General features: G+C 42.7%; 1 protein-coding gene and 1 non-coding gene across 3 annotated transcripts in view; one reads left to right on the top strand and one right to left on the bottom strand.

The window, feature by feature from the left end:
* Positions 1-25941, bottom strand: part of SLC25A13 (solute carrier family 25 member 13) — a 231539-nt gene that overhangs the window by 192412 nt on the left and 13186 nt on the right. For both annotated transcript variants that reach the window (XM_070369817.1, XM_070369818.1), the window contains exon 2: positions 10316-10369. In XM_070369817.1, the coding sequence (XP_070225918.1) occupies positions 10316-10369 (54 nt within the window). The remainder of the gene's footprint in view (positions 1-10315; positions 10370-25941) is intronic.
* LOC138987664 (small nucleolar RNA SNORA70) lies at positions 16676-16810 on the top strand. The gene has a single exon (XR_011464048.1). It is a non-coding gene; the product is annotated as a small nucleolar RNA SNORA70 (small nucleolar RNA).

The following is a 25941-nucleotide window of genomic DNA, read 5'->3' as shown; positions in this document are numbered from 1 at the left end:
CTAAGTCGCTCCAGTTGTGTCTGACTCTTCCTGACCCCATGGACCATAGCCCACCAGGCTCCTCTGTCCATGGGAGGCTCCAGGTAAGAATACCAGAGTGGGGTGCCATCCCTCCTCCAGGGGAACTTCCCACCCCAGGGATTGAACCCACGTCTCTTACGTACCCTGCATTGTCAGGTGGGTTCTTCACCGCTAGCTCCACCTTTCTTTTCTGGGACCACTATCATGCAAATGTTAGTACCTGTGGTGTTGTCCCATAAGTCCCTTTAACTATCCTCAATTTTTAGAATTTTTTTTTTTTGCGTGGTGGGGGGGTGTAGTTCTTACTGGGCAATTTGCATTACTCGATCTTCTAGATCACTTACGTATTCTTTATCACCCAATCTCTTGTTAATATCCATGTATTTTTTCTTCTCAGTTATTGTATTCTTCAGTGCTGCCAGCACTTTTCTAATATTATCTAGCTCTTAACAAAAATCCTCATTGTGTTCATCTATTCTTTCCCCAGTTCAATTAGGATTATTACTAATGCTTTGAACTCTTTTATCAGGTAAATTACTTATCTGTGTTTCATTATGGTTTTTTCCCAGGGTTTTGTGTTTTTTTTTCCTTATTCTTTCATTGGAAATATATTCCTGTCTTCTCGTTTTGTTTAACATTCTCTGTCTTTATGAAACTAGGTGAAAATTTACCTCTCCTGCCCTTGAAAGTGTGTCCTTGGAGCATTCCCAGCAGCTCTGGCAGGAGAAACATCTAAAGCGAGCATGAGCATGAGTTGTGTCTTCCCCAGGGTGTGCTGGCAGCTACTGCCCTGGGAGGAGGTGGGGCTGGAGTCCAGCCAGGTGCAAGCGGGGCGTGTCCTCCGCTCAGGGGCGTCACTGCCCTCTTGGGGGTGGGAGCTGGGTCTCTCTTGGGTATGACAGCACTCTCTGCCTTGGTCTGGGGCGTGGCCAAGGCCTGAGGGTCTAGGGCTGCATTTCTGTGCAGGTTTCACTTTCTCCCCAACGTGTGCACCTTGTTAGAGGCTGGATGGGATTGGGGCCAGAGGGGGCTGTGCCGCAGCTCTAAGCTGCCCCACCCCCAGCAGCATTATTGTGGATAGCAAAAAAAATGGAAAATAACTCAAATGTCCACAACAGAATGTTTCAGTGAATTGTGGCATAGTCACACAGTGGGATCAACTAACACCGACTACACGTGACAACACAGATGAATCTTACCAATAAGGCAACGGTAAAAGAAGCTAGACACAAGAATACACATTGTAAAAAAAAGAAAAAGGAGAACATAGTGTATTACTCATTTTATATAAAGTAGAAAACCAGGCAAAGCTAACACATGGTGACAGAAGTCAGATGACTAGTTCCCTCGGGAGGGGTGGGTATCAACTAGAAAGGGCGTCAGAGGGCTCCTGGTGATGGACAGGGAGGCCTGGCGTGCTGCGATTCATGGGGTCGCAAAGAGTCGGACACGAATGAGCGACTGAACTGAAGGATGCTGGTTACATGGATGGATTCACTTTATGAACATGCATGGAGTTGTACATTTCTGATTGATGCATTTGATTTATTCCTCAATATAGTTTACAAATAAAAAATCTCAGGTCTTTTATCTGCCTTGTTTTTTCAGAGGTGATAAAACATCTCTTCAATACAAGGACATGTTAATATGGACACAAGAAACATAGTTTTCCTCAGTTTTAAAAAACAGTGCATCACCAAAGCTTGGGTAGTCTACTTTGATTAAAGATGTCAAAGGTTCTTCCTTAGACTGATGGACAGAGTGGACTTGCAGCTACCACACCTTTAAAATGTTATTTAATCCTTCTTCAGTAATAGATTTGATAAATGACCTGAAGCTTCTCTCCTTTACATTTTTGGAAGTTCAATATGATTAAACATATATACTTTCAGGGAGCGAGCTCCGCCCCTGGCAAAGGTCATGAGGAAGGAGGCTTGGCATACGCAAAGGCGGGATCAAGCCTCAGGAGTCTCCCTGGAAATTCTCGAGCAATCTACCCCCAAAACCAGAGTCTGCCTACTTTCTGCTTTGTGCTTTCACCTACACCTCTGACTTTAAGGGGGGCTGTCCCCCACTACCTCTCTCTGGAAAAAGAGTTAGCTTACAGCTCCAGTTAATAATTCCTGGGTGTGACAGTGTTTCAACCTACAAACTCCCTTGGAAGTCCTCTAGCCTGCCTGAATAGGTTTTTCTGGCCACATGTGATTGCTCAGAGCCTCCAAACTGTGAGAGACGTGAGATGTTCTAAACTGTCTAAACACAGATTCCTTTGAGCGGTTAAAAGATTGATTAGAAATTGTATTGGTGAAGGGATTTTCACTTGTTGGGCCAATGTTTGCTGCTAAGTCTCCATATCCCTTACCTGCTGTGTCCCTGGCAGTGTATTGATTAATATAATTGGTGTAAGTAGTAGCTTTAATGTTTGTAACCTGGGACCCTTGAGTTAATTCTTTTTCTTGTTATAGCCCACCACACCTTTGCTCTGTAGGAATGCAACTTTATCTAATGCTTTTTGGAGGCTGGCGCCTGACTTTAGAATAATCACCTTTAGAGAAAAAGGCCTCCAGGCCAGAAGATGATGCAAATCACCTAAACTTTTGCATATGATAAGTTTGCAGGAAGAAAGCCTGGCTTATTGCATGACTCTACCCCTTCCCCCATTATCCTCTATGCATAACTTAAGGTATAAAAACTACTTTGGAAAATAAAGTGCGGGCCTTGTTCACCCGAAACTTGGTCTCACCATGTCGTTCTTTCTCTTACCTTCTGGCTGAATTATTCAGCCTCTTTTCTCCACTGAATTTCCTCACTGAGCTATCCTTATTTCAGCCTCTTTTCTCCACTGAATTTCCTCACTGAGCTATCCTCATGCTATTACTCTTTATATCCTTAATTAACGTTTAATTAAGCAATTGTTTCCTGATCCTCGCCGACGCCGTCCCCGCTTTGAATTCCCTGGATCCACCGGGGCTGCACCCCGGCATATACTTATGAAATGGGAAGGCTTTTAGGATTCCTTGCATAACCTAGTAAAATACTAACTATGATGGTTAACTTCATGCATCAACTTGACTGGCCACCAGGTGCCCAGATGAAGCACCATTTCTGGGTGTGTTTGTGAGGGTGTTTCTGATGAGACTGCATTTGAATCTATGGACTCAGTAAACTGGACTTCCCTCCCCAGTATGGGTGGGCTTCACCCAACCCATTGAGAACGGAACAAAAGATGGAGGAAAGAATTCATCCCTTTTTTCCCTGCCCCATTGCATAAGCTGGGTCCTATCTTCTTCCTTCTCTGGCCCTCAGACCGAGATTTACACCATCAGCCACCCTGTTCTCAGGACTTCAGACTTGGACTGAATTACAACACAGCTTTTCCTGGGTCTCCAGCCTGTAGACAGTACCATCCTAGGACTTCTCGGCCTCCAAGATGGATGGTGTGAGCCAATTCCTCATAATAAACCTCACTAGACACGTACCTAGAGATGGAGCTCTCTCCTACTGGTTCTGTTTCTCTCAAGAACCCTGACTAATAAACCAAATGTCACCAGCGTGACATACCTCCACACCCAATGAATACGGTGGCAAAGGAAAGCAATGTGTCACAACACGATCCTCAGAAGCCAGGGGGCCTAACTGGCCTGCCCACTACTGGTGGAACAAAATAGTCCATCAACTGTGAACACACCAGAACCATAATCACCAGTCACTCATTTTTGCCATAAACCATTCATGTCCGGAGGCTGAAGGGCAAATTCTTCTTGAGTGTGCTCCAGCCACTGAGAAATGCTTTGCACACCTGATCACTGTGTTTGACCATTCTTCCCCTGCTTCCCTGTTACACGGGTGGAATAAAGTATTATACTTAAGAATTTGAAAAGGGATCAAATATTGTATGTTATTAAGGAACTACCATTAATTTCATTAAGTGCACAGTGATATATATTATGGCCACATATAATATTTACTAACATGTATTATGGCCATTTCTCAATAGGGAATCTTAAAATTATTAGGAGCTATATGAGGATAGCTAACTTACACTGAAATACATCAGTAAATATTATATGTGAAACTAATGTGACAAAAACTTAAATTAGGTGGTGGTTATGTGGGTATTTACTACTCTATTTTCTGTATATTTGTAAATTTTAATGAAAAGGCTTAAACGTCATTAGGTATCATGAATAGTCAACAAATACATTGCTAATGATAAAAAACACAAATTTAAAACAAGATACAATTTTTCAAGGAGTTGTCAGAAAGGCTTTTTATTGTTGCTGCTCAGTTTTCTTTAATAATCTGAGTTGACTTCACAATGTGGAAAAATGTAAACTTCCATACTCCCAACAAAAATGTGTATTGATGCAACCTTCTTGAGAGGCAGTCTGCCAAGAATCAAAAGCCTTGAAATGTTGTAAATCCACTCTTCAACAATTCCACTTTTATAAATTTATCTAAGAAAATGCTAGCTATATGCAAAAATGTAGTTTCAGGGCTATTAATTTCAGTGTTGTTAGATAGCAAAGCAGAGAAGACAACAAAACATCCAATAATAGAGAGTGGCTAGATAAATTACGGTAAAACAGCCATATACAAGAGTATCATAGCAATAAAAAAAAGCAGAAATGCTTTCAATTATAGGAAAAGGTATTCATAATGTATTAGGTGAGGGAAAAAATGAATACCAAATAGTATTTTTCCTCCTGTTAAGGAAAAAAATTCTACTCATACACAGAGGCAGAGAAACAGGAAAACAGACATATGCATATATAAATAGATTTAAATTGATACATGTATATATATGGATAGATTTAAATATATATGGATCACAAGTTTCAGTTCTTTATACACATCTTTTTTTTAATTTTCAAAAAATATGAACTATTGTGTCATAAGAAAAAAGGTTTTCAAAGAGGAAATTATTTTGCCAATTTTCCCTACAAAATCTTCTAAAAATATATATTATGCTTTTGTTGATGAACTATAATTATAAAACTCCAAATGCTGTTCACTACATATTACTATCCCCATCTGTAATATGACCCGCTTCCCTTGTCTGGTCTTCCCGTCCTCCACATCTTACACTATAGTAAGGCATTTAGTTGCGTCCAGCTGTATACTTCTAAACAGTAACTATCACCTCCTTCACTCTCACTTGAGCTAATGGCTGTCTCCTCAATTTCTGCATTCTTAATACTGGTACTTCCATGCCCCCAGCCTATATATCCAGTGGTCATATTTACTCCCTGTTCACGATCAATCAATCCACTGTGAATATTCATTAGAAGGACTGACGCTGAAGCTCCAATATTTTGGCCACCTGATGTGAAGAGCCGACTTCATCAGAAAAGACCCTGATGCTGGGAAATGTTGAAGGCAGAAAAGAGAAGGGGACAACAGAGGATGAGATGGTTGGATGGCATCACTGACTCAATGGACATGAGTTTGAGCAAGCTCCAGGAGATGGTGAAGGACAGGGAAGCCTGGCGTGCTGCAGTCCATGGCGTCAGAGAGTCAGACACAACTGAGTGACTGAACAACATGATCATCCGTTACCCAAGATCAGGCATTTTCAATCAAACAGTCCTTCAAAATGTGTTAACTTGCCCATTCTCCATTCCTGCTGCTACCAGAACCCTAACCAAGTTATTAGGGTTGCACACCAGGATGATACCCACAGCTGCCTAACCCATGGCCTTGCTGCACCAATCCAATCTCAGACCCATCCTCCAGGTCACTGGAGAACTCAGAAAACCTTCAATGGCTTCCTACTGTTTAGCAGAAATGCCAAACTCCCAATCATCTTTCTAATTTTGTCACCCACACCCTGTAAAACTTGGCAGACTCCTTCGCACAGAGCTGAATTAAGTAAACATTTGAAGAATGAGCAAAAATCCTTCAATCCGGGGGAGGTTTGCTCCCAATGTGGTCCCTCCAGTGTGGTCCTGGTTCCCAGAAGCCTCCGCTGCCCCGCTGGGTGCCTCCGCTCCACCCCCCCGGCTCCCACGCATCCGTGGGGCTCCTCAAGTTCCCACTCCAAGGAGCCTTCTCTGACCTCTCCCCACCACAGGGACTGTTCCCTCTTCCATTTCCTGTGGCGTCTGCTTTAACCACACAAGTGACCCTTGACTGTGCTGACTTAGATACTTTTTTTTTACCTTCTGCATGCCTATAAATTTTGTCCCCTGTATAAAACCTGAACATCTCTAAATAAGACATGGATGTTGATTATACCTTTTTACACATCTCACTCACTGCAGAGTTCCATGGCATTTCATTTAAACTGTAAGCACTCAAATACACACCTGTTTATTAACATGAAACAGCACGGAAAGCGTCAGGCAGAGAAAAAAACTTAGATTCCCAACACTTAGGTTGGAAACAAAGCTGACTACACCTAGACTTCAACTTCTACATCCAGACAAAACATTAACCGCCACATGTCACTAAAACAGCCTGCATAAAAAAATTCAAACGCCTTAGGCTGGAGATGTTTTATGCCAAGTTCCACTCTGCCCACCATTCTAGTACCATTTCCCAAGCTTCTCTGTGCCAGGCCACCTCCACGCCTGGAGTTCTTTGCTTTTGCTTGCACTATTATTTCCTTTGTCTTTCTTTGCTCCACAATCCTCCTCCACCTTCTCCATCTGATAAACAGCAGCTCAAATATCACCACTGCCCAGCAACTGTAATGACCCTCTCTAGGAAGATGTAATTAGCCCCACATCATCTTCTTGCTAATTAATACTATACAATGCGTATCAACCATATTATGTACTATATAATATATATCAACCATATTGTGGATTTTTTTCTTAAACACTCAAACACACACAGTGAGATAGTTAAGGGCAGGAGCCATGATTAATTCATCTTTATAACCCCAACATCTAACAGTAAGCAACTTCAAAAAAAGAACTGATTTTAACTCTTTTTAAAAACAAACAAACAAACAAACAAACATAAAATAAGCCAGAATAGGGCTCATTTTAGTCCTCCAGGACCCCTCTTTCCTTATCTGTTTCAGTTCCATTAGGTCTCTCTGCTCGCCACAGCTGTCAACTTCCCCATTACCAGCACATCTGGTCTCAAAAGAACAATGAAGCTTCCCTCCACCTCCCCTAAACTACAGGAGAATCGCCTAACTAGTGTAGCAGAGAGGTTGAGATATTTATAAAGAAGAAAAGTCAGGAAAATGTCAGAAAAAAATCAGCAAACAGTCAGGTTTACAGAGTGCTTGCTGCTAATCCACTCTTAGAACTAACAGGTCCAGGTATACAGCAAAGTGATTCAGTTATTCATCGTCAATCAACTATGCACGCTAAGTCCGACTCTTCGTGACCCCGTGGACTGTAGCTTTCCGACTCCTCTGTCCAAGGGATTCTCCAGGCACGAATACTGGAGTGGGTAGCCAGATCTTCCTCACCCAGGAATTGAACCTGCATCTCCTGCATTGCAAGCAGATTTTTTACAGCTGAGCCACCAGGGAAGCCCCTCAATCAACTATACGCTAATACAAAATAAACATTTTAAAAATAAATAAATAAATGAACCACAATTTACTTAAGCAAAAAAAAAAAAAAAAATAGAAAGCCCAGGCTCACTGGAGACGTGCCTGGCACAGCCCCCAAAGGCGCCTCGCTCCCTATTCTTCCCCCACAGCACCGTCTGCGGTAGAGAGTAAACAAGAGATCCTCAGCGTGCTGAGCCAAGGTGGATTTGCATTGGTACCACACTACCCAAGCCTGATGAGATCACCCGGACCTCTGCCAGATCCACAATCCCTTCTAGAAACTGCTGATCACTTCTTTTCTTCAGGGACAGTTCCCCCCACATCATCCCATTGGACTCTAAGTCATCTGGAATTCTCACTCAAAAGCCATGTAGTCCTAGCCACACCAAGGGAGGACAGCACTTCCTTTCTGGTCCCAAAGATTCCACCCCAGCCTTCAGGCCCACTGACACAGAAGCCCCACAGGCCGCTCTCCAGAACTCTGCAGGGACTCCTGCCCTCCCCTGGGTTTCCCTGGCCAATCCCACTTGCCTCCAGTAAAACTCCCCTGCGACTGTGATGCAGCCACTAGAAAAGATACCTCCTTCCATTGGTAGGCTCTTAACCCAGCCTCATCCGCTACCACATGGCCTCAAACTGTGGTCGCAGGTTCTACCTGGAGCCTTTCCACTGAATCACATCAAGAAGACCAATAAGGATCCAAGGAGCACCATCTGCTGAGACCCTCTAAGTTGTTCCCATTCCCCGATGCCCACAGCTACTGTTGGCTTAGAAAACAGAAGTCACAGGTTCTGAGTTCCGACAATGATCGTGACTCTGCCGACTCAATGTTATGAGCTTCTTCCTTCTCTCTAGGCGCTTTAGCAGCCCACTCGCGGGCTCTTCTGCAAGTGGTCTTCCAGAATTACATCATTAGAGTTTTACAACAAAAACCTTATAAATACACAGCCCAAAAACATCTATGGCTCCTTTATATACACCTCAGCCCCATCATGGGGGGCCCGACGTGCGCAGCAACAGACATCAGGTGAGAAACAAATGCATTTCTGTTTTCTGGACTTTCATTTCCCAGAATCCTTTTCCAGCTTAGCGTCTCTATACCATATTTACCGTTTCTGGGCAAAACACAAGCTTTATATAGAACTCTGCCTTCTAGTATACAACCCAGTCTACTTTACAAATTGATTCTTTTTTCTCCTGTTTTTTACCCATTTTCTCTTGGAGTCTTTGTCTCTGTGAATAACTTAATTTCAAGCATTTACTGAATCAATATTTAATGCATATCAGATGCATATCTAATACACAGCACTTTCAAGTAAGTTTTTTTCATGGAATCTTCACAAGTTTTTATAACATTATGTAAATGTGCAAATATACACAAAGTAGAGTGAACAGTGTAGTAAATCCAATATTCCGTTTTCCAATTGCAAAAATTATCATACTGCCTATTTTTCCTACACCACCAAAACTGGGTTATTTAAAAGCAAATCTCAGATATCATAATCTCACCTGTAAATACTTCAGTGTACATCTCTGAAAAACTCTTTATAGTTTCCATATTCAGAATACTATTACCTAGCCTAAAAATCAATGAATAATTACTTAATATCAAATAATCCTATCAGTATTCAAATTCCCTGACTCCTCAATTTTTAACAGTAACCCATTTTGATACGGAAAGTGATGCTAGGAGAATTAATAACTTCCTAAGCCATATACACACAGCAGCAGAACAAGTTTCTCACTTGAAGCCTCGAGTTCTCTTTAAATACAGCACACCTACCTTCTCCCCATGTTTAGAGAAGGCCTACATATGTACTTTTTAAAATTATCTTTACAAAAATGGCCTTTTTCTTTTGAGTACTTTTATTGCCAGTTAAATAACCTTAAAAGTGGTTCAGTGTTTGGGACCTGAGGCAGACTTTATTATTAGAGTATTAGTCACTCAGTGCTCAATATCACAAAGTAAGTGACAATATAAGAAACGAAGGAAATAAACTTGTATAGTATGATGTAGTATCTACTGTTACTCGTACTGAGGCCTCCTCCAGGGCACCATGGCTGAAGTTAAATGATATGATGATGGTAACAACAGCAATGTTCTGCTCAGGAGAGCCCAGGGCAGTCCATTCTAGATGAATGAAGGATGATGAAAGGTGTTTACAAAGAGCTTTAAACTTCTTAGGACAGAAAGCTTTAGTATCATCTGCTGCACAGGACAACCTTGGAAAGGTAAATGGGTTGTGAGACTAAACTCCCCAACAACTCCTTTTCGGTGCCGAACATCACGTGAGACAACAAAGTGAAGTGTAAACCATGCAGCCATCACAGACAGTCGCCTCCAAGTATGTGACACATTCTAAAAGACAGATATAAAATTGTACAGGATCTCTTTTACAAGTCTTAAGTAAATCTCTTGCCTGGAAATTCCCATGGATGGAGGAGCCTGGTAGGCTACAGTCCATGGGGTCGCTAAGAGTCGGACACGACTGAGCGACTTCACTTTCACTTTTCACTTTCATGCATTGGAGAAGGAAATGGCAACCCACTCCAGTGTTCTTGCCTGGAGAATCCCAGGGACGGGGGAGCCTGGTAGGCTGCCGTCTATGGGGTCACACAGAGTCAGACACAACTGAAGTGACTTAGCAGTAGCAGTAAGTAAAGGTACTTCTGGGGATGTTTTTAAAAATGTAACAACGAAATAGAGAGCTGCTTGAAAATAATCTTTAAAAGTTGTAGAACACAAATAAGAAACAAAACAGATTCCTTTATACTGACCTTCAAAAATATTGTTTTAAGTTCAGCTGGATCTGCTCTCTTGGTTAAAGCCACCTATAAATAAACATAAAAATGTTTATATTATTAGAACAAAGCTGAGAAATCAAGCTCACAGACTGAAAGAAAATAAACTCCAGGTTAGAAATCAGTGAATTTCATTTCTGCACTTAAAGCTCTAAATTTACCCAGTGCTTAAACTACTCTGTGGATTTTAAATCAGTCTTATGAGGCTTCTAGAATGATAACATTCCATACAAGAAACAAAAGATCCTAATATGCAGTGTTTAATATATATCATTTTTTTCCAAAATGAACAAAAAAAAAGAAAAGTTAAAACAGACTTGCAACCACCTGGCATTTTAAACTGCAATCCAGAGTGACCCAAACTCTTTCACAGGGGAATATTAAATATTAAAGTACAACTTGTTAAGTATGCAAGAAAAGGTAGTTGTTAGAGAGGTTAGTGAACAAGGCAAATAATAGTCACAGACAGAAGGCAATTAATTCCCATGGCTCCGCAATGGACAGGCATGAACACCCAGCAATCTGGTCATGTCCAGCAGTATCCTCCTTTCCCCAACTTTATAAAAAAATCCAGAAGTCTCCATTTGTACAGCATTGGGAAATACAACCACCATTGTTTTCTAATAACTTTAGATGGAATATAATCCATAAAAATATTGAACAATGTTGTACACCTGAAACTAATATTGTAAATCAACTGTGTTTCAACAAAAAAAAAAAAAGAAAGAAACCATAAGTCTCCAAATGTATGATTATTATTTACCACGTTCTGGAATACAAGGGGCTATGGTTACCTTTCAAGAGCAAAGTTTGACAGATTAGCTCAGAATAGGTGTTGTGCTTAATTCTCCAGCCCACAAAGTCCAAAAACATCACCGGGGAAAGAGAAGACAAACTTGAACATGGCTGCCCCAGGCCAACACAAAAGAGTCCTTATGTGGAACCAAACAGTGGGCTTATTCAGCGTCCCATCACCCAATCCTGCTGGCAGAAACCGTCATGAGACTGAACTCTCCCCAAGCACAGCATCACCCCATGATACAGCCAAGGAGGGGTTCCTGGAACCACCCCAATACTGGAGCCATGTCGCCATCCATGGGGAGATTTATGCAAATTGTTCTAAATCCCTTCGTGTGTTTGCAAAGGCTCTCCTGAGATCTTTGGACAATGGGTTCTCTGTCTTGAAATATGTAACTGCCTGAGCTCCTTGGCCCGCCACTGTCAGGAATAATTTTATTAACTAATTGTTGGAATAGGAGAGGTAGATTTCCTGAAACCAGCTAGTTGGTCACCTTGTTTCCCAAACCAAGACTGATAACTCCTAACTTCAGCTGAGTACTTGTAACCACCAATGCTATTTTTAGCCATAAGAATTTGTCATCTTTTTAAAATCCTCAGTCACTGAGTGTTCTCTACTATTCAATTAAAGAGAAAAAATATATAAAAGTCGACTGCAAAGCCAACCTAAGACGGATGATGGTGCTGCTGAGAGTCTCACAAGATCCCCTCCACTGGGGTCTATATTCTGAGAAAGGTGGGGAGGACAAACACTATTGGAGATGGGACAGCACGAGAAGTTTCCATCCTCTTCTTCAAGAGAAAAGACACTCCCTCCAAGTTCTACGTCTCAAGACCGTAAGTAACAATTTTTTAAAAGGCATATGGTGACCCTCAGCACGTAACTGGGTTTCCTTTTAAAAGCAAAGGTAAGTTTCCACAAAGTGAACTATTCTTCCTCCATCTGAATAACACATCCTTTAAAATCAAATTAATTCACTCTGCCACACACACTTCATAAAGCCTTCCCTGGGCAATGCTATTTCAGAGTGAACGTCCCCCGCCCTGACTCCCACAGCATTCTTCTTACGGATCCCAGAATGCACAGTCATCGCTCACCGCCAGGACTACACCTCTGTGACAGAAAGAAAGCTTTCAGTCTGTAACTCTCCCCGGGTGGAGGGCACGGGAGAAACCCATCCATATGGCGGCCCAATGCCTCTAAGCCATGTCACCTAATGTGTACAGAACACTTAAAAGTTTTCAGAGCAGGACTATGACGTCACTGGATCATCATGGCAGACCTCAGGCTCAGACAGAGCATATTATTGCTCTCATTTGACAGAAGGGGAAACCAAGACTCAGAAAGGGTTACTTATTTCCCTGAAAGTCAGATTTAGCAACAATTTTTGCTGACATTTCTAAGTGTTTTCTGAGCGGAGGTCAAGTTCCAAACCTTCCATCCCCTTACTGTGCTGGTCGTCTCACTGAGTCACATCGTAAGCAGCTTTAAATTGACCATAGTTTATGTGACCCCTAATATAAAATAGCACACACCTAAAAATCAAGAGTCTCCCAGTTTCTCCTAGTAGCACCACCTTGTAGTGTATCCATCCAGTGCTTTGATTAAGAACATGCTCCAGTATCAGACTGCCCTTGATTGTGGGCGGCAGACCTGAGCTCTCAACTCACTAGCTGTGTGACCCTCCGGTTTTAAGCCAACTCAGAACAGCTGTTCAGGCAAGCTCACACTGCATCATCTGACAAGCCTTAGTTCATCAGGCTTTAGAAGATTCTCAAACTTTAGGTTTTTCTCCAAAGGCTAATTTTCATTGTTTTATATACAAGTATATATTTCTCAAATATGAATAGCATGTAAATATTTACAGCTATTGGGAGAAGGAAATGGCAACCCACTCCAGTATTCTTGCCTAGAGAATTCCCTGGACAGAGGAGCCTGATGGGCTGCTGTCCATGGGGTAGCACAGAGTCGGACATGACTGACGCAACTTAGCATGCATTGGAGAAGGAAATGGCAACCCACTCCAGTATTCTTGCCTAGAGAATTCCCTGGACAGAGGAGCCTGATGGGCTGCTGTCCATGGGGTAGCACAGAGTCGGACATGACTGACGCGACTTAGCATGCATTGGAGAAGGAAATGGCAACCCACTCCAGTGTTCTTGCCTGGAGAATCCCAGGGACAGAGGAGCCTGGTGGGCTGCCATCAATGGGGTTGCACAGAGTTGGACACGACTGAAGCGACTTAGCAGCAGCAGCATTTACAGCTATTATTCTTACTACCTAGTTGCCTGATTTGCTTTATCATTACTGTTCTGAATTTGCATTTATAAGAATAGATGCCACCATTAAAACAAAGTTTTTATATCAAAAGTTCTAAATAAAGTAATTTTTAAACATTGTTACGGAGTAAATCACCAAGAAGAAAAAGGATTCTTGGCAGACGACTATGAAATATCACCATTTGCTACTTAATAATTTCATACACAAGCACATAACATTCACACCAAGTGGAGGTTAAAGAAGAAAGCAGGTGAGGGGGGCGGTAAAAATGGAAACATGCATTATCTTTTTTTCCATAAACTGGGAGACCTTTATCTTTGTTAATGACAGTATAGAAATTTCAGGTCAATTCCCCCAAAGTATGTTCCACAGGGCAAAATTTGAGGATCACTGAATATGTAACACTTTTGACAAGTCAAACATTATAAAAAACAGTTTAAATAGGCTATCAATAGCATTTGCAAAACACATATACTGGGTAGGTACATTCCAAATACAAAAAAAAAAAAAAAAAACAGCCAATAATAATATAACTTGAAGGACTGGTTTTAAAAAGCAGGCAGTGGGACGCATGGCAAGGAAACCCAGAAAGCTATTTTTGAGGACAAATAAATTCACTTTCATTTTAATATGAGTTACAGCAGCCAAACAGAGGAAGACACCAGAAAAGATTTTTCTCCATGTAGGAGCGTTATTTAAACTGGCTTTCTTACTCAGGAATCAAGACTCAGCTGAGGGCTCATTGCTTTAACACACTGCAGGGGTACGGAACTGTGCACTTAAAATAGTTGCTGGGTCTAACCAGGGGTGTTGAGAGGGAACAAACATAACCTACAAAAAAGTCAGGGATATTCATTTGAAGAAGAAAACATGCAGAAAAGCTCTCTTCTTACACTGGGAAGCTCAAGCCATTAAGACCACGATCTCCTCGTAGTCACCTTACTCTTCCGTGTCCCCTGCTCCAGTAAAGTTCAGAAACTAAGAGCTCTGAACACGTTCTTAAAGAAAACTTCCAGGTGAGTAGAAATCAAATCTTTACAAGGAAAACAGGTAGCTCCTGTTAGGCCAACGGAACTGCAAATTCTCACACTCTGCCCCAAATCTACCAAGTCAGAAACTCTGGGGGCGGGATCAAGCAATCTATGGTTTAACAAGTCCTCCAGGTGATTTTGATGCCTGTAGGTTCAGAGGGTAAAGTGTCTGCCTGCAATGCAGGAGAGCTGGGTTCGACCCTGGGTCAGGAAGATCCCCTGGAGAAGGAAATGGCAACCCACTCCAGTACTCTTGCCTGGAAAACCCCATGGACAGAGAAGCCTGGTAGACTACAGTTCATGGGATCGTAAAGAGTCAGACACGACTGAGCAACTTCACTTCATTTCAAAGTGTAAGAACCACAGCTGTAATTAATGTAAAATCCTGTCTGACTGGACTTGAGATCCACTGCCCTGGCTGTATGTTTGCATTGCCCCAGGGCTTTGGGGTTTTATCAAACCCCAGGCTGATCAAAGTAGACGGCAAAGTCCAACTAAATTAGAATCTCTGGAATGCGTATCTTTAAAGCTTCACCACGAGATGGTGACGGACCAGGCTGAGAACCCCTGGGTTAAAACGCAGGACCTCGTTTAGCTTGCTACCTCACTCAGCAACAGTTCTTCCATCACCCTCCCAAACCTGAAAGGTCTGAAAGACAAGACAAGCTCAGACTTACACTGAAAATTCTACTGTCATGAAGTAATTGTTTACTTTAGATATGAAGTGAAAACAGAGAGGCAGCTCATCGAAAGCTACTGTGTGTGTGTAAGCACATGCATGCTTGTTTGCGTGCACTGACAAGCAGAAAACGGAGAGGTGGGAAAAACCCGTAGTGGGTGGTCCTGAATCTCATGGAAAGCACTACTGGGTGTGACCTAATAACTCAGAAGCTGGGGCTACCCTTTCTTCCCACATATCTTCCTATACTGCAGAGACTGGAAGGTTAAACTACATTTCCCAGAATCCCTTGCAGCTATGCGGCCTAGGTGCTGTCAATCAGATGAAGCTAAGTGAGATATGGGAGGCAAAGTTTTGGAAAGCCAAGATTTGGAAGGTAGGGGCTGTGTCTTTGCTGTTTCTGCCAGCAAGCATCATCCTTGGAATTGGCTGATCTTCCTGTGGCAGATCAAAGTGTCTGGTTTTCCTCCTGCCGTGCAGCGGCAGCATGGTTCTGAAACACTCCCGGTTTGGTGGGCAGTCTCATGACTGCACGAAAGGCAAATGCTCCCCTGGTGGCCTGCTCTGCAGTGAGGCTCTGCAAGTCACTCCTAAGAACTCAACCTGAAGTTCCTTTCTTCACCTTTCCAACAAATTCCATACGCCATTTAACACCCTGTAATAAATTTCCCTCTGCTTAAACCAGCTAGAGTGGATTCTGTTCTCTGCAAGTGGACCTTGACTGATACAATCAGTAGCTGTAAAAGAAAGCCTGAAATTCCCCAAAACCACAGTCACCATTCACTCAAGGGGGATAAAAATGAAGTGTCTCATCACGTTTAAGAAAAATAAGTTTTCATTGACTTCACTGAATCACTCATTCCTCGCCCTACGGTTCCCCTATGGTCTAATAAATGAAGAGTAGTAACTATAAAAAGTTACTGGAATCAATATACAAACAAGATATCATGTTAAGCAGTATTCAAACCACAACCTTTCTGTGTAGTCAACCCTCAAATGTTCAAGTCACTCAACAGTTGACTTATAAAGCAGCAGACACCACAAATGTTAACCCACTGGGTAACTATGCAAGTGGGTTATTTCAGGGATGAGGAAATATTTTATCAGAAGGATTCAGTAGTTTATGAAATGGGTTGTAGACAAACATTAGACAATGATAAAGCCATCACCATTAAATTTCTGTATGAAGAAGCAGAGTACAGCAATTAAAAAATGAATGGCAGTGTTTTAGCTGTGGGTGCTGTTATGCCAAAATAACTTTAAACACTCTAATTTTAGATTTTATTATTATTAAGCTAAAGCTAACATTCCAGTAAATGTTCCCAAGACTAAAAATTTGACAAGAGACAGTATAAGTCTCCTCTGAAGCAGACATTCATCTCTTTATATTTTCAACTCCTTATGGAGAAAGCATTGCTTGCTCATCGTGTCATAAGCAAACATCACCAGGTTTGGGGTTTCAGTATGTTGCTAACTTGGTGATCTTGGACAAGTCAGTTAGCATCTCCAAGTTTTAGTTTCCTCATCTATAAAAAGGGCAAAGTGCTTTGCAGCCCATCAAGTCGACTATGTTCTTTTCCCCAGACCAGCCCCGTGTACAGTGGCTGCAAATAGCAGCCTCCTCAGCAGTGCACACAGCCTGCTGCCTGCAGAGGCTGCCCTAAGCGACCCTGGAGGCACAGCCTGTTGCCTGCAGAGGCTGCCCTAAGCAACACTGGAGAAAACCCTTTCCAGTGCACACTCACAGCTGGCATGCTGTCCCCAGTGTAGGCTCCAGACGTGTATGCCTGGTTTCTTTGGAAAGCCCCAGGGTCCACACTGGCCAAGTCTTAATGTCCATCTGCACCAAGGTGCAGAACAAGGAGCCTGTGACTGGGGCCATCTGCAGGACCAAGTTCAAGTTCCCTGGCCACCAGAAGATCCACACCTCCAAGAAGCGGGGATTTACTAAATTTAATGCAGATGAATTTGAAAGCATAGTGGCAGAAAGGCGGCTCATCCTGGATGGCTGTGGGCTCAGACAGATCCCGAACCGTGGCCCTCTGAACAAACGGTGAACCTGCACTCATGAGAGCATTGGTACTGTTCCCTCCTTACTCGTGCCTACCAATAAATCCTACTTCCCTGTAAAAAAAACCAACTCATGCCTACCAATAAATCCTACTTCCCTGTCAAAAAAAACCAACTCGTGCCTACCAATAAATCCTACTTCCCTGTCAAAAAAAAAAAGTAGGGCAAAATGACAAAATTTACTTATCTATTTCATAAAGTTATCTTAAGGATTAACTAGGATGAAGAAAAAGTGCTCTGTGAATTACAGAGTGATACATAAGGCTGGTAGTGATTAACGGCTACTGTTAACAAATATAAGCCAAAAACACAGCCATCTATTTCTAATCCCAAATAAGAATGGAAGATGAGGAAGTAGGTCCAACGTGTATTCAACTTAGAAATAAGCAACAAAAGATGAAAGGCTAAGGAGAAAATTAAAATTCTATTGGATGATCACAGTCTTGTTAGGAAGCCTGGAGAATCAATCAGCTTGAGGCTAAGGGGGCCACCAATGATGCTTCAAACTATCCTAGGATCTGAGGTGAGAAACCCAGCTCAGAACCCACAACAAAAGCAGGTTGCCTAGGCTGCCTGTTAGGTCAGCCGAAATGGCAGCTTCACACACAAGCTGCTCTGTGTGTATTTGTATGTGTTTAGTCATATCAGACTCTCTGTGACCCCAAGCACTATAGCTTTCTAGGCCCCTCTATCCATGGGATTTTCCAGGCAAGAATACTGGATGGGTAGCCATTTCCTCCTCCAGAGCACGTTCCTGACCCAGGAATCGAACCCATGTCTCCCGCACTGACAGGCTGATTCTTTACCCCTTGAGCTGCCTGCCCTCTTCCAAATCAAACCCACATTGAGTGTCCACTCGGCAAAGCCAGATCACATGCTTGTGCCCTGGCTGCAGGGAAAGATGGGAACTGAATTCTGACTCATGTTCTGGCAGGCAGACCTTGTAATGTGGGGATTTCCTCCAATATAGGAAAGGTAATCAAAAGATGATGGGGACACGTCTGGTTTCCAGTCCAGCATGCAAGGGGCTTAGAAATGGTCAGTCCGTCATAAAAATAAGTAAAAAGACTAAATGCTGAAAAATCAACTACTCCCAAACCACTGCCCCCCAAAATGGAGACAGAAAGGCAGAACCAGAAAATCACAACTTATCAGAGCTGAAACCCATCCACTGAAACCTCTGCAGGAACCAGTGTTGAGAGTGGGTTAACTCTGAGCTGCAGATGGACAACTGCTGGAGGCTCAGTGTGGACAAGAAAAGACCTTGCAAAACTCTAGGTGGACCTAGACATCATGGATTCTCCACACTTTTGTGAGTTTTACCTCCTGGAGCTCAACTTGGCTCTCAGTGACTACCAGAGAAAAGACTACCTGGCACTTTCAATAGGAGGAAAGGAAAAGGAACCAAGCTGAAATGCACAAGAGCCCCAGCTCTGCTTCAGAAGAAATTATTTCATAGGCACCTAACCTGCGGGAGTATTACCGGAGCCAGTTAACCAGAGGAAAGGCAATACCCAACACCAGCCACCTTCAACCATCCTCTCCCACCTGAGGGGAAGAGGAACGGAGAAACACTTGTGAAGTACACTGTCCAGGGCCGTGGGCTCTCCACTGAACTGGGACCTGGTCACAGGCCTACAGAACATTTCTTCTGCCTCTAGACCCTACCCTCACAATACCAAAGGACCAGTTACAGCCATCCCTTTTATCCAGTACATCACACCTGAATATCAAGAAAAAAAATCACAAAAAATACCAAAAGGCCAAACAGCACGATCTAAAGAGACAGATATGGCAGGAATGTTGACATTATCAGACTAGGAATTTAAAACAATTATGATTATTAACATGCTAAGGGTTCTGACATTGTACAGGAGACAGGGATCAAGACCATCCCCATGGGAAAGAAATGGAAAAAAGCAAAATGGCTGTCTGGGGAGGCCTTACAAATAGCTGTAAAAAGAAGAGAAGCAAAAAGCAAAGGAGAAAAGGAAAGATATAAACATCTGAATGCAGAGTTTCAAAGAATAGCAAAAAGAGATAAGAAAGCCTTCCTCAGTGATCAATGCAAAGAAATAGAGGAAAACAACAGAATGGGAAAGATTAGAGATCTCTTCAAGAATATTAGGGATACCAAGGGAACATTTCATGCAAAGATGGGCTTGATAAAGGACAGAAATGGTATGGACCTAACAGAAGCAGAAGATATTAAGAAGAGATGGCAAGAATACACAGAAGAACTGTACAAAAAAGATCTTCACGACCCAGATAATCACGATGGTGTGATCACTCACCTAGAGCCAGACATCCTGGAATGTGAAGTCAAGTGGGCCTTAGAAAGCATCACTACGAACAAAGCTAGTGGAGGTGATGGAATTCCAATTGAGCTATTTCAAATCCTGAAAGATGATGCTATGAAAGTGCCGCACTCAATACGCCAGCAAATTTGGAAAACTCAGCAGTGGCCACAGGACTGGAAAAGGTCAGTTTTCATTCCAATCCCAAAGAAAGGCAATGCCAAAGAATGCTCAAACTACCGCACAATTGCACTCATCTCACACGCTAGTAAAGTAATGCTCCAAATTCTCCAAGCCAGGCTTCAGCAATATGTGAACCGTGAACTTCCTGATGTTCAAGCTGGTTTTAGAAAAGGCAGAGGAACCAGAGATCAAATTGCCAACATCCACTGGATCATAGAAAAAGCAAGAGAGTTCCAGAAAAACATCTATTTCTGCTTTATTGACTATGCCAAAGCCTTTGACTGTGTGGATCACAATAAAACTAGAAAATTCTGAAAGAGATGGGAATACCAGACCACCTGATCTGCCTCTTGAGAAATTTGTATGCAGGTCAAGAAGCAACAGTTAGAACTGGACATGGAACAACAGACTGGTTCCAAATAGGAAAAGGAGTTCATCAAGGCTGTATATTATCACCCTGCTTATTTAACTTATATGCAGAGTACATCATGAGAAACACTGGGCTGGAAGAAACACAAGCTGGAATCAAGACTGCTGGGAAAAATATCAATAGCCTCAGATATGCAGATGACACCACCCTTATGGCAGAAAGTGAAGAGGAACTCAAAAGCCTCTTGATGAAAGTGAAAGTGGAGAGTGAAAAAGTTGGCTTAAAGCTCAACATTCAGAAAACGAAGATCATGGCATCTGTTCCCATAACTTCATGGGAAATAGATGGGGAAACAGTGGAAACAATGTCAGACTTTATTTTTTTGGGCTCCAAAATCACTGCAGATGGTGACTGCAGCCATGAAATTAAAAGACACTTACTCCTTGGAAGGGAAGTTATGACCAACCTAGATAGCATATTCAAAAGCAGAGACATTACTTTGCCAACAAAGGTCCATCTAGTCAAGGCTATGGTTTTTCCTGTGGTCATGTATGGATGTGAGAGTTGGACTGTGAAGAAAGCTAAGCGCCGAAGAATTGATGCTTTTGAACTGTGGTGTTGGAGAAGACTCTTGAGAGGGTCCCTTGGACTGCAAGGAGATCCAACCAGTCCATTCCGAAGGAGATTAGCCCTGGGATTTCTTTGGAAGGAATGATGCTGAAGCTGAAACTCCAGTACTTTGACCACCTCATGTGAAGAGTTGACTCATTGGAAAAGACTCTGATGCTGGGAGGGATTGGGGGCAGGAAGAGAAGGGGACGACAGAGGATGAGATGGCTGGATGGCATCACTGATTCAATGGACATGACTCTGTGTGAACTCTGGGAGTTGGTGATAGACAGGAGGCCTGGCGTGCTGCAATTCATGGGATCACAAAGAGTCAGACAGGACTGAGCAACTGAACTGAACAGAACTGAACTGAACTACCCCTCCAGGGGCAGGGGGAGGGGGGTGATGACAAATTTATCAGCAAGTTGCTGGTACAAAGTGTGTGATGATACATGTTACCACAAATTAAGATTGATGGCAGAACTAAGACCATAACTCTGCTGGAGTCAGGGGTGGTGGAGGTAAAGTCTTGGACTGGGTTGTTTATCACTGGATTACAGCAATTAACACTCACCAGCTAACTTTTACTGGGCCCTGAACTCTAGGCTAGGCATGTCCTAAAGGCTGTACGCCTGATCTTTATGCCTGATCTCACTTAAATATCACCAAAACTATCTAAAGTGAAGAACCATTAATAGCCCCAGTCTTCACTCACAGACTTAGAAGACAAACTTATGGTTGTCTAGGGGAAGGGACAGTTAGGGAGTTTGGGATGGACATGTACACAGCTGTATATTTAAAGTGGATAACCAACAAGGATCTATTGTACAGCACATGGAGCTCTGCTCAATGTCATGTGGCAGCCTGGATGGGACGGGAGCTTGGGGGAGAAAGGATACATGTATATGCATGGCTGAGTCCCTTTGCTGTCCACCTGAAACTATCACAGCATTGTTAATTGGCTATACCTCAATATAGAATTCGAGAAGGCAATGGCACCCCACTCCAGCACTCTTGCCTGGAAAATCCCATGGATGGAGAAGCCTAGTAGGCTGCAGTCCATGGGGTCGCTAAGAGTCAGACATGACTGAGCGACTTCACTTTCACTTTTCACTTTCATGCATTGGAGAAGGAAATGGCAACCCACTCCAGTGTTCTTGCCTGGAGAATGCCAGGGACGGGGGAGCCTGGTGGGCTGCCGTCTATGGGGTCGCACAGAGTCGGACACGACTGAAGTGACTTAGCAGTAGCAGCAATATAAAATAAAAAGTTCAAACAAACAAACAAACAAAATATCCCCAGTCTCCAGATAAGGAAGCTGTGGCATTTAAGACACTTGGTCTTAAATGAGTGGTAGCAAATTATAGAGCAATAATGACCCTAGAGCCCAGGTCATTTCACACTAACTATACTATTAATACCTGGAGGATGTGCCAAGAATTTGGCGATCAAAGAGGGGGACTTTAAGCTATCCTTGTGAACGGTGCTACTGGACAACATTGTAGCTGAAAGCAATTTAAAATAAAGTCTTTTTGATTTGGCATTATGATACATAAACACCCATGGTTAGGTGGATTTACCTAATGCAGAATATTATTCTCAGTATTATATGCTGAACTCAGTCTCAATTTTTTTTTTAAAGCATCAAGGTTACAGTATAATTAGGAACCAGCTGCAGTTGTAATTACCACTCCCAATATAATTTGTTACATATTAGCAAGTGTCAAATGACTACTGCTCCTTAAATGAATAAAACTGTACTGTTCTGAAGACTGGGATGTATGTTCTGATGGGGAACAAAGGAATATAAAAAGTATATGACATATTTATAAAGTGCTGAAAGGTTCTACTTAGGAGATCACAGGTTGCAGGAGCCCAGATAATGCCATAGAAAGTGAAAATGGCTTCTGGGAGAGAATAGCTAACTTAATAAATGCAGAGGAAGAAAAAGCAGCAAATCACAGGACAATAGAAAGTTGCTTTCACTAAATAATACCTTACCTGTTCAAATTTCTGCTGTATATCAGCATCATATAATTGAAGAATAGTCAAGAATCCAGGAAGAAGTTAAAAGAAAACCAACAAGAGCCTTCTGCATAGCTGGGATACTCGTGCCAAAGACTGTTCACAATTTCACTGGAGCAAGTCCTCCTCCACCTTCCCCCACGACTTCCAACATGACCCTGGGCACGCACTCTGGTTCCAAACCCCTTGGATGCTCACACTTCTGCAAAGCTTTCTACATCTGGGCCCAGCTCTAAGCTTTAGAAACATGAGTGCATTAACTGCCCCCCGCAATAACCCAGGAAGGAACAACAACCTTGGCCCGTTTATAGATGAGGCAACTGAGGTACACAGAGGTAGAGTGACTTGCCCAGAGCCACAATTTGAACAGAGTTCATGATTTCAATCATTACGTTATAAAGACTTTCAAAAGGAAGAGAGAACACGAGATTAAGAAAGCAGAGCACCTGGAGAGTAAACAAAATTAGGTCACATCAACCAACTGCCATCCCGGGCCTCCTTTAGATGACCATTCGAAAACAATTTTAAAAATTGTAAGATGATAGTGATGGTTTAGTCACTCAGTCGTGTCTGACTCTTTGTGACCCAGTGGACTGTAGCCCGCTAGGCTCCTCTGTCCATGGGATTTTCCAGGCAAGAATACTGGAGTGGGTTACTATTTCCTTCTCCAAGAGGATAGTGGAAATGTGTAAAATGTGTACAGAATAGATATTTGATCATACTGAAGAGGCACTGATTTTTTTTTTTTTAATGTGACAATGATATTTCAGTTGTGCTTTGGAAAAATCTGTTTTGGAGATATACCGTAATATTTACATGTATGATGTCGGGGGTTTGCTTTGAAAAAATCAGGAGGATGGGAAGACAAGAGAGGGTGTAGTGTAAATTAACAACATCGTCCATAAATTGATAACTTCTGAAAGTGGCTGGAAAGGGACATAAGAGTTTGTTACGCTGTTCTAATTTCCTATGGAAACTTTCCATTATGAGACGTTTAAAAAAAGGGTATTTGTTTTTTTAAGTTTTAAGTCAAATGCCAGTTCCTCCTGGAAGGTTTTGTAACCAGATTTCCCACATAGAATGCTATTTGCCCCTATTTTATGGACTTTGCAAATTAATGTTAAATTTGATTCTCTTGCTAACCAGCAATGTGACATACTGTTTTTCTCATCTGTTACAGAGAGAGAATGAGAGAGAATCAGGATTGAATGAAAGCAGCATAACCCGGGACAGAATCTAGCAGTTCCCTGCTTCTCGGCTCCTTGCAACCTTTCTGTATTCACAGCGGCCCCACTGACCGAGGCATCGGTGGACAGCTGAGCCCTAATGCAAGGCTCTCTTGGCTTTTGGAACGAATCAGAGTCTGAGCCAGCAGAGAGTCTGGCCTGACCTGGCAGCAGGTTGCACTGGCTGATGATGTGGCACTAATGGGAGTTCATGACCTTGTGGGATGGAACAGCAACAAAAAGTACACTGGCTCCCTACCTTTCATCTGATATCAAACATGAGTGGTTTCTTGCATAATACTAGGAGGGAAAGCTGTGTTTAAACACAACAGATGACCCAGAATGCAGGAGCCATACAGGAAAAGATTAATGGCTCCTCTGTCCGTGGAATTCTCCAGGTAAGAATTCTGGAGTGGGTAGCCATTCCCTTCTCCAGGAGATCTTCCCGACCCAGGGATTGAACCTGGGTCTCTCGCATTGCAGGCAGATTCTTTACCATCAGAGCCACCAGGGAAGCCCAAACATGTAACATACAAGGTTGAAAAAGTTGAAAGTGTGTATGAGCCAGTTAAACGTCAAACGATTGCAGAAATAAATATAAATATAAATATATATAAATAAATAAATATAAATAAATATATATGTGTAATAGGACAAAAGGCCAAAGTTCTTAATTTAAAAGCGCTCTTGGACAAAGTCAATATGAGAAGGCAAACAGCCCAATGGAAGAGTGGTCAAAGGTCAAGACCAGCTCTTCTTAAACCGCAGGTGGACACCAGACACAGACCAACAGAAATCCCCAAGAACCGTCATAAGGAAACCACCAGCTCTTCTTAAACTGCAGGTGGACACCAGACACAGACCAACAGAAATCCCCAAGAACCGTCATAAGGAAACCAGGGGCTGAGCTACCTTTTACTTCTGGAGCTGAGATTCACAATGCAAAGAAAGTGGAATCTTGAAATGCAGAGGCAAATCACCCTGCGGTAACATAAGTGCGTGGGATCTCCTTGGTGGTCCAGTGGTTGGGATTCTGCCTGCCAATGCAGGAGACGTGGGTTTGATCCCTGGTCCAGGAAGAGCCCACAAGCCATGGAACAAGTAAGCAGGTGAGCCACAACCACTGATGCCCACGTGCCCTAGAGTCCGCGCTCCACAACCAGAGAAATCCCTGCAGCGAGAGGCCCACACGCTGCAACTAGAGAGAGCTCGCACGCAATAACAGAGACCCACAGCCAACCAAAAAAAAATAAGAGTGTGACGATTCACAAGGAATGGAAGTCCTTGCCAGGGGGCCCAGCAGAGTCAGATAAGAGAGCTGACAGGTCACCAGCCTTTCTGGCCAAACCTCTTGCAGGACCCAGTATGCTATTGGGAGCAGCTGGTCTGAAACAGCAGCAATGGACATACCGTTCAGACCTGCTGGAACTGTCTCCCTTTAATCCAGTCAGACCTTTTCAGTCACAAGGAAGCACATTTCCCCGGGAGCCTCCTTCCGAAGCAGCTTCTTTGTAGTCATGGAGATTCATCCACTTTGAATGGCCAGATCCCTGCCAGGGTTTACTCTGCAGCTATGATTCCCCATTATGCATGCTCTTGGAGGTGACTCACACACAGCTCCTCAAGTATTCCAAGATAGTGCTTTTTGTTTGTTTGCTCAGTGAAGGATGGAGAGGCTTGAGAAAAATGGTTTATTAGGGAAAGAGAAAAGTTTCTGACAAACCACACACATGCAACAGAAGAGTCTCCTGCCCCCTTTCATTCTGCCATGGGTGGCACCCACAAATAGATGAACAATTCAACAAACCGTGTCTGAATGTTATGGAACATGTACTGTGAGGGCTCAGTTCTCAGCTTAAAATCTAGTGGAAAACATAAAGAATAAGAAACAAAACCAGGACCATTTTCCTTCAGAACATCGTTATCACTCTCTTCCCCAAGGGAATTTAAAAACAATTCAATATCTGTTATGCGCTGAACTGTGTTCCCCCCGCCAAATTCATATGTTGAAGCCTTAACCCCAGGACGTCAGA

Source organism: Bos mutus, chromosome 4, assembly GCF_027580195.1.
Source record: "Bos mutus isolate GX-2022 chromosome 4, NWIPB_WYAK_1.1, whole genome shotgun sequence".
NCBI classification, from domain to species: Eukaryota; Metazoa; Chordata; class Mammalia; order Artiodactyla; family Bovidae; genus Bos; species Bos mutus.
The sequence above is the reverse complement of the archived record's forward strand: the minus strand, read 5'-3'. Positions and strand labels throughout refer to the sequence as shown.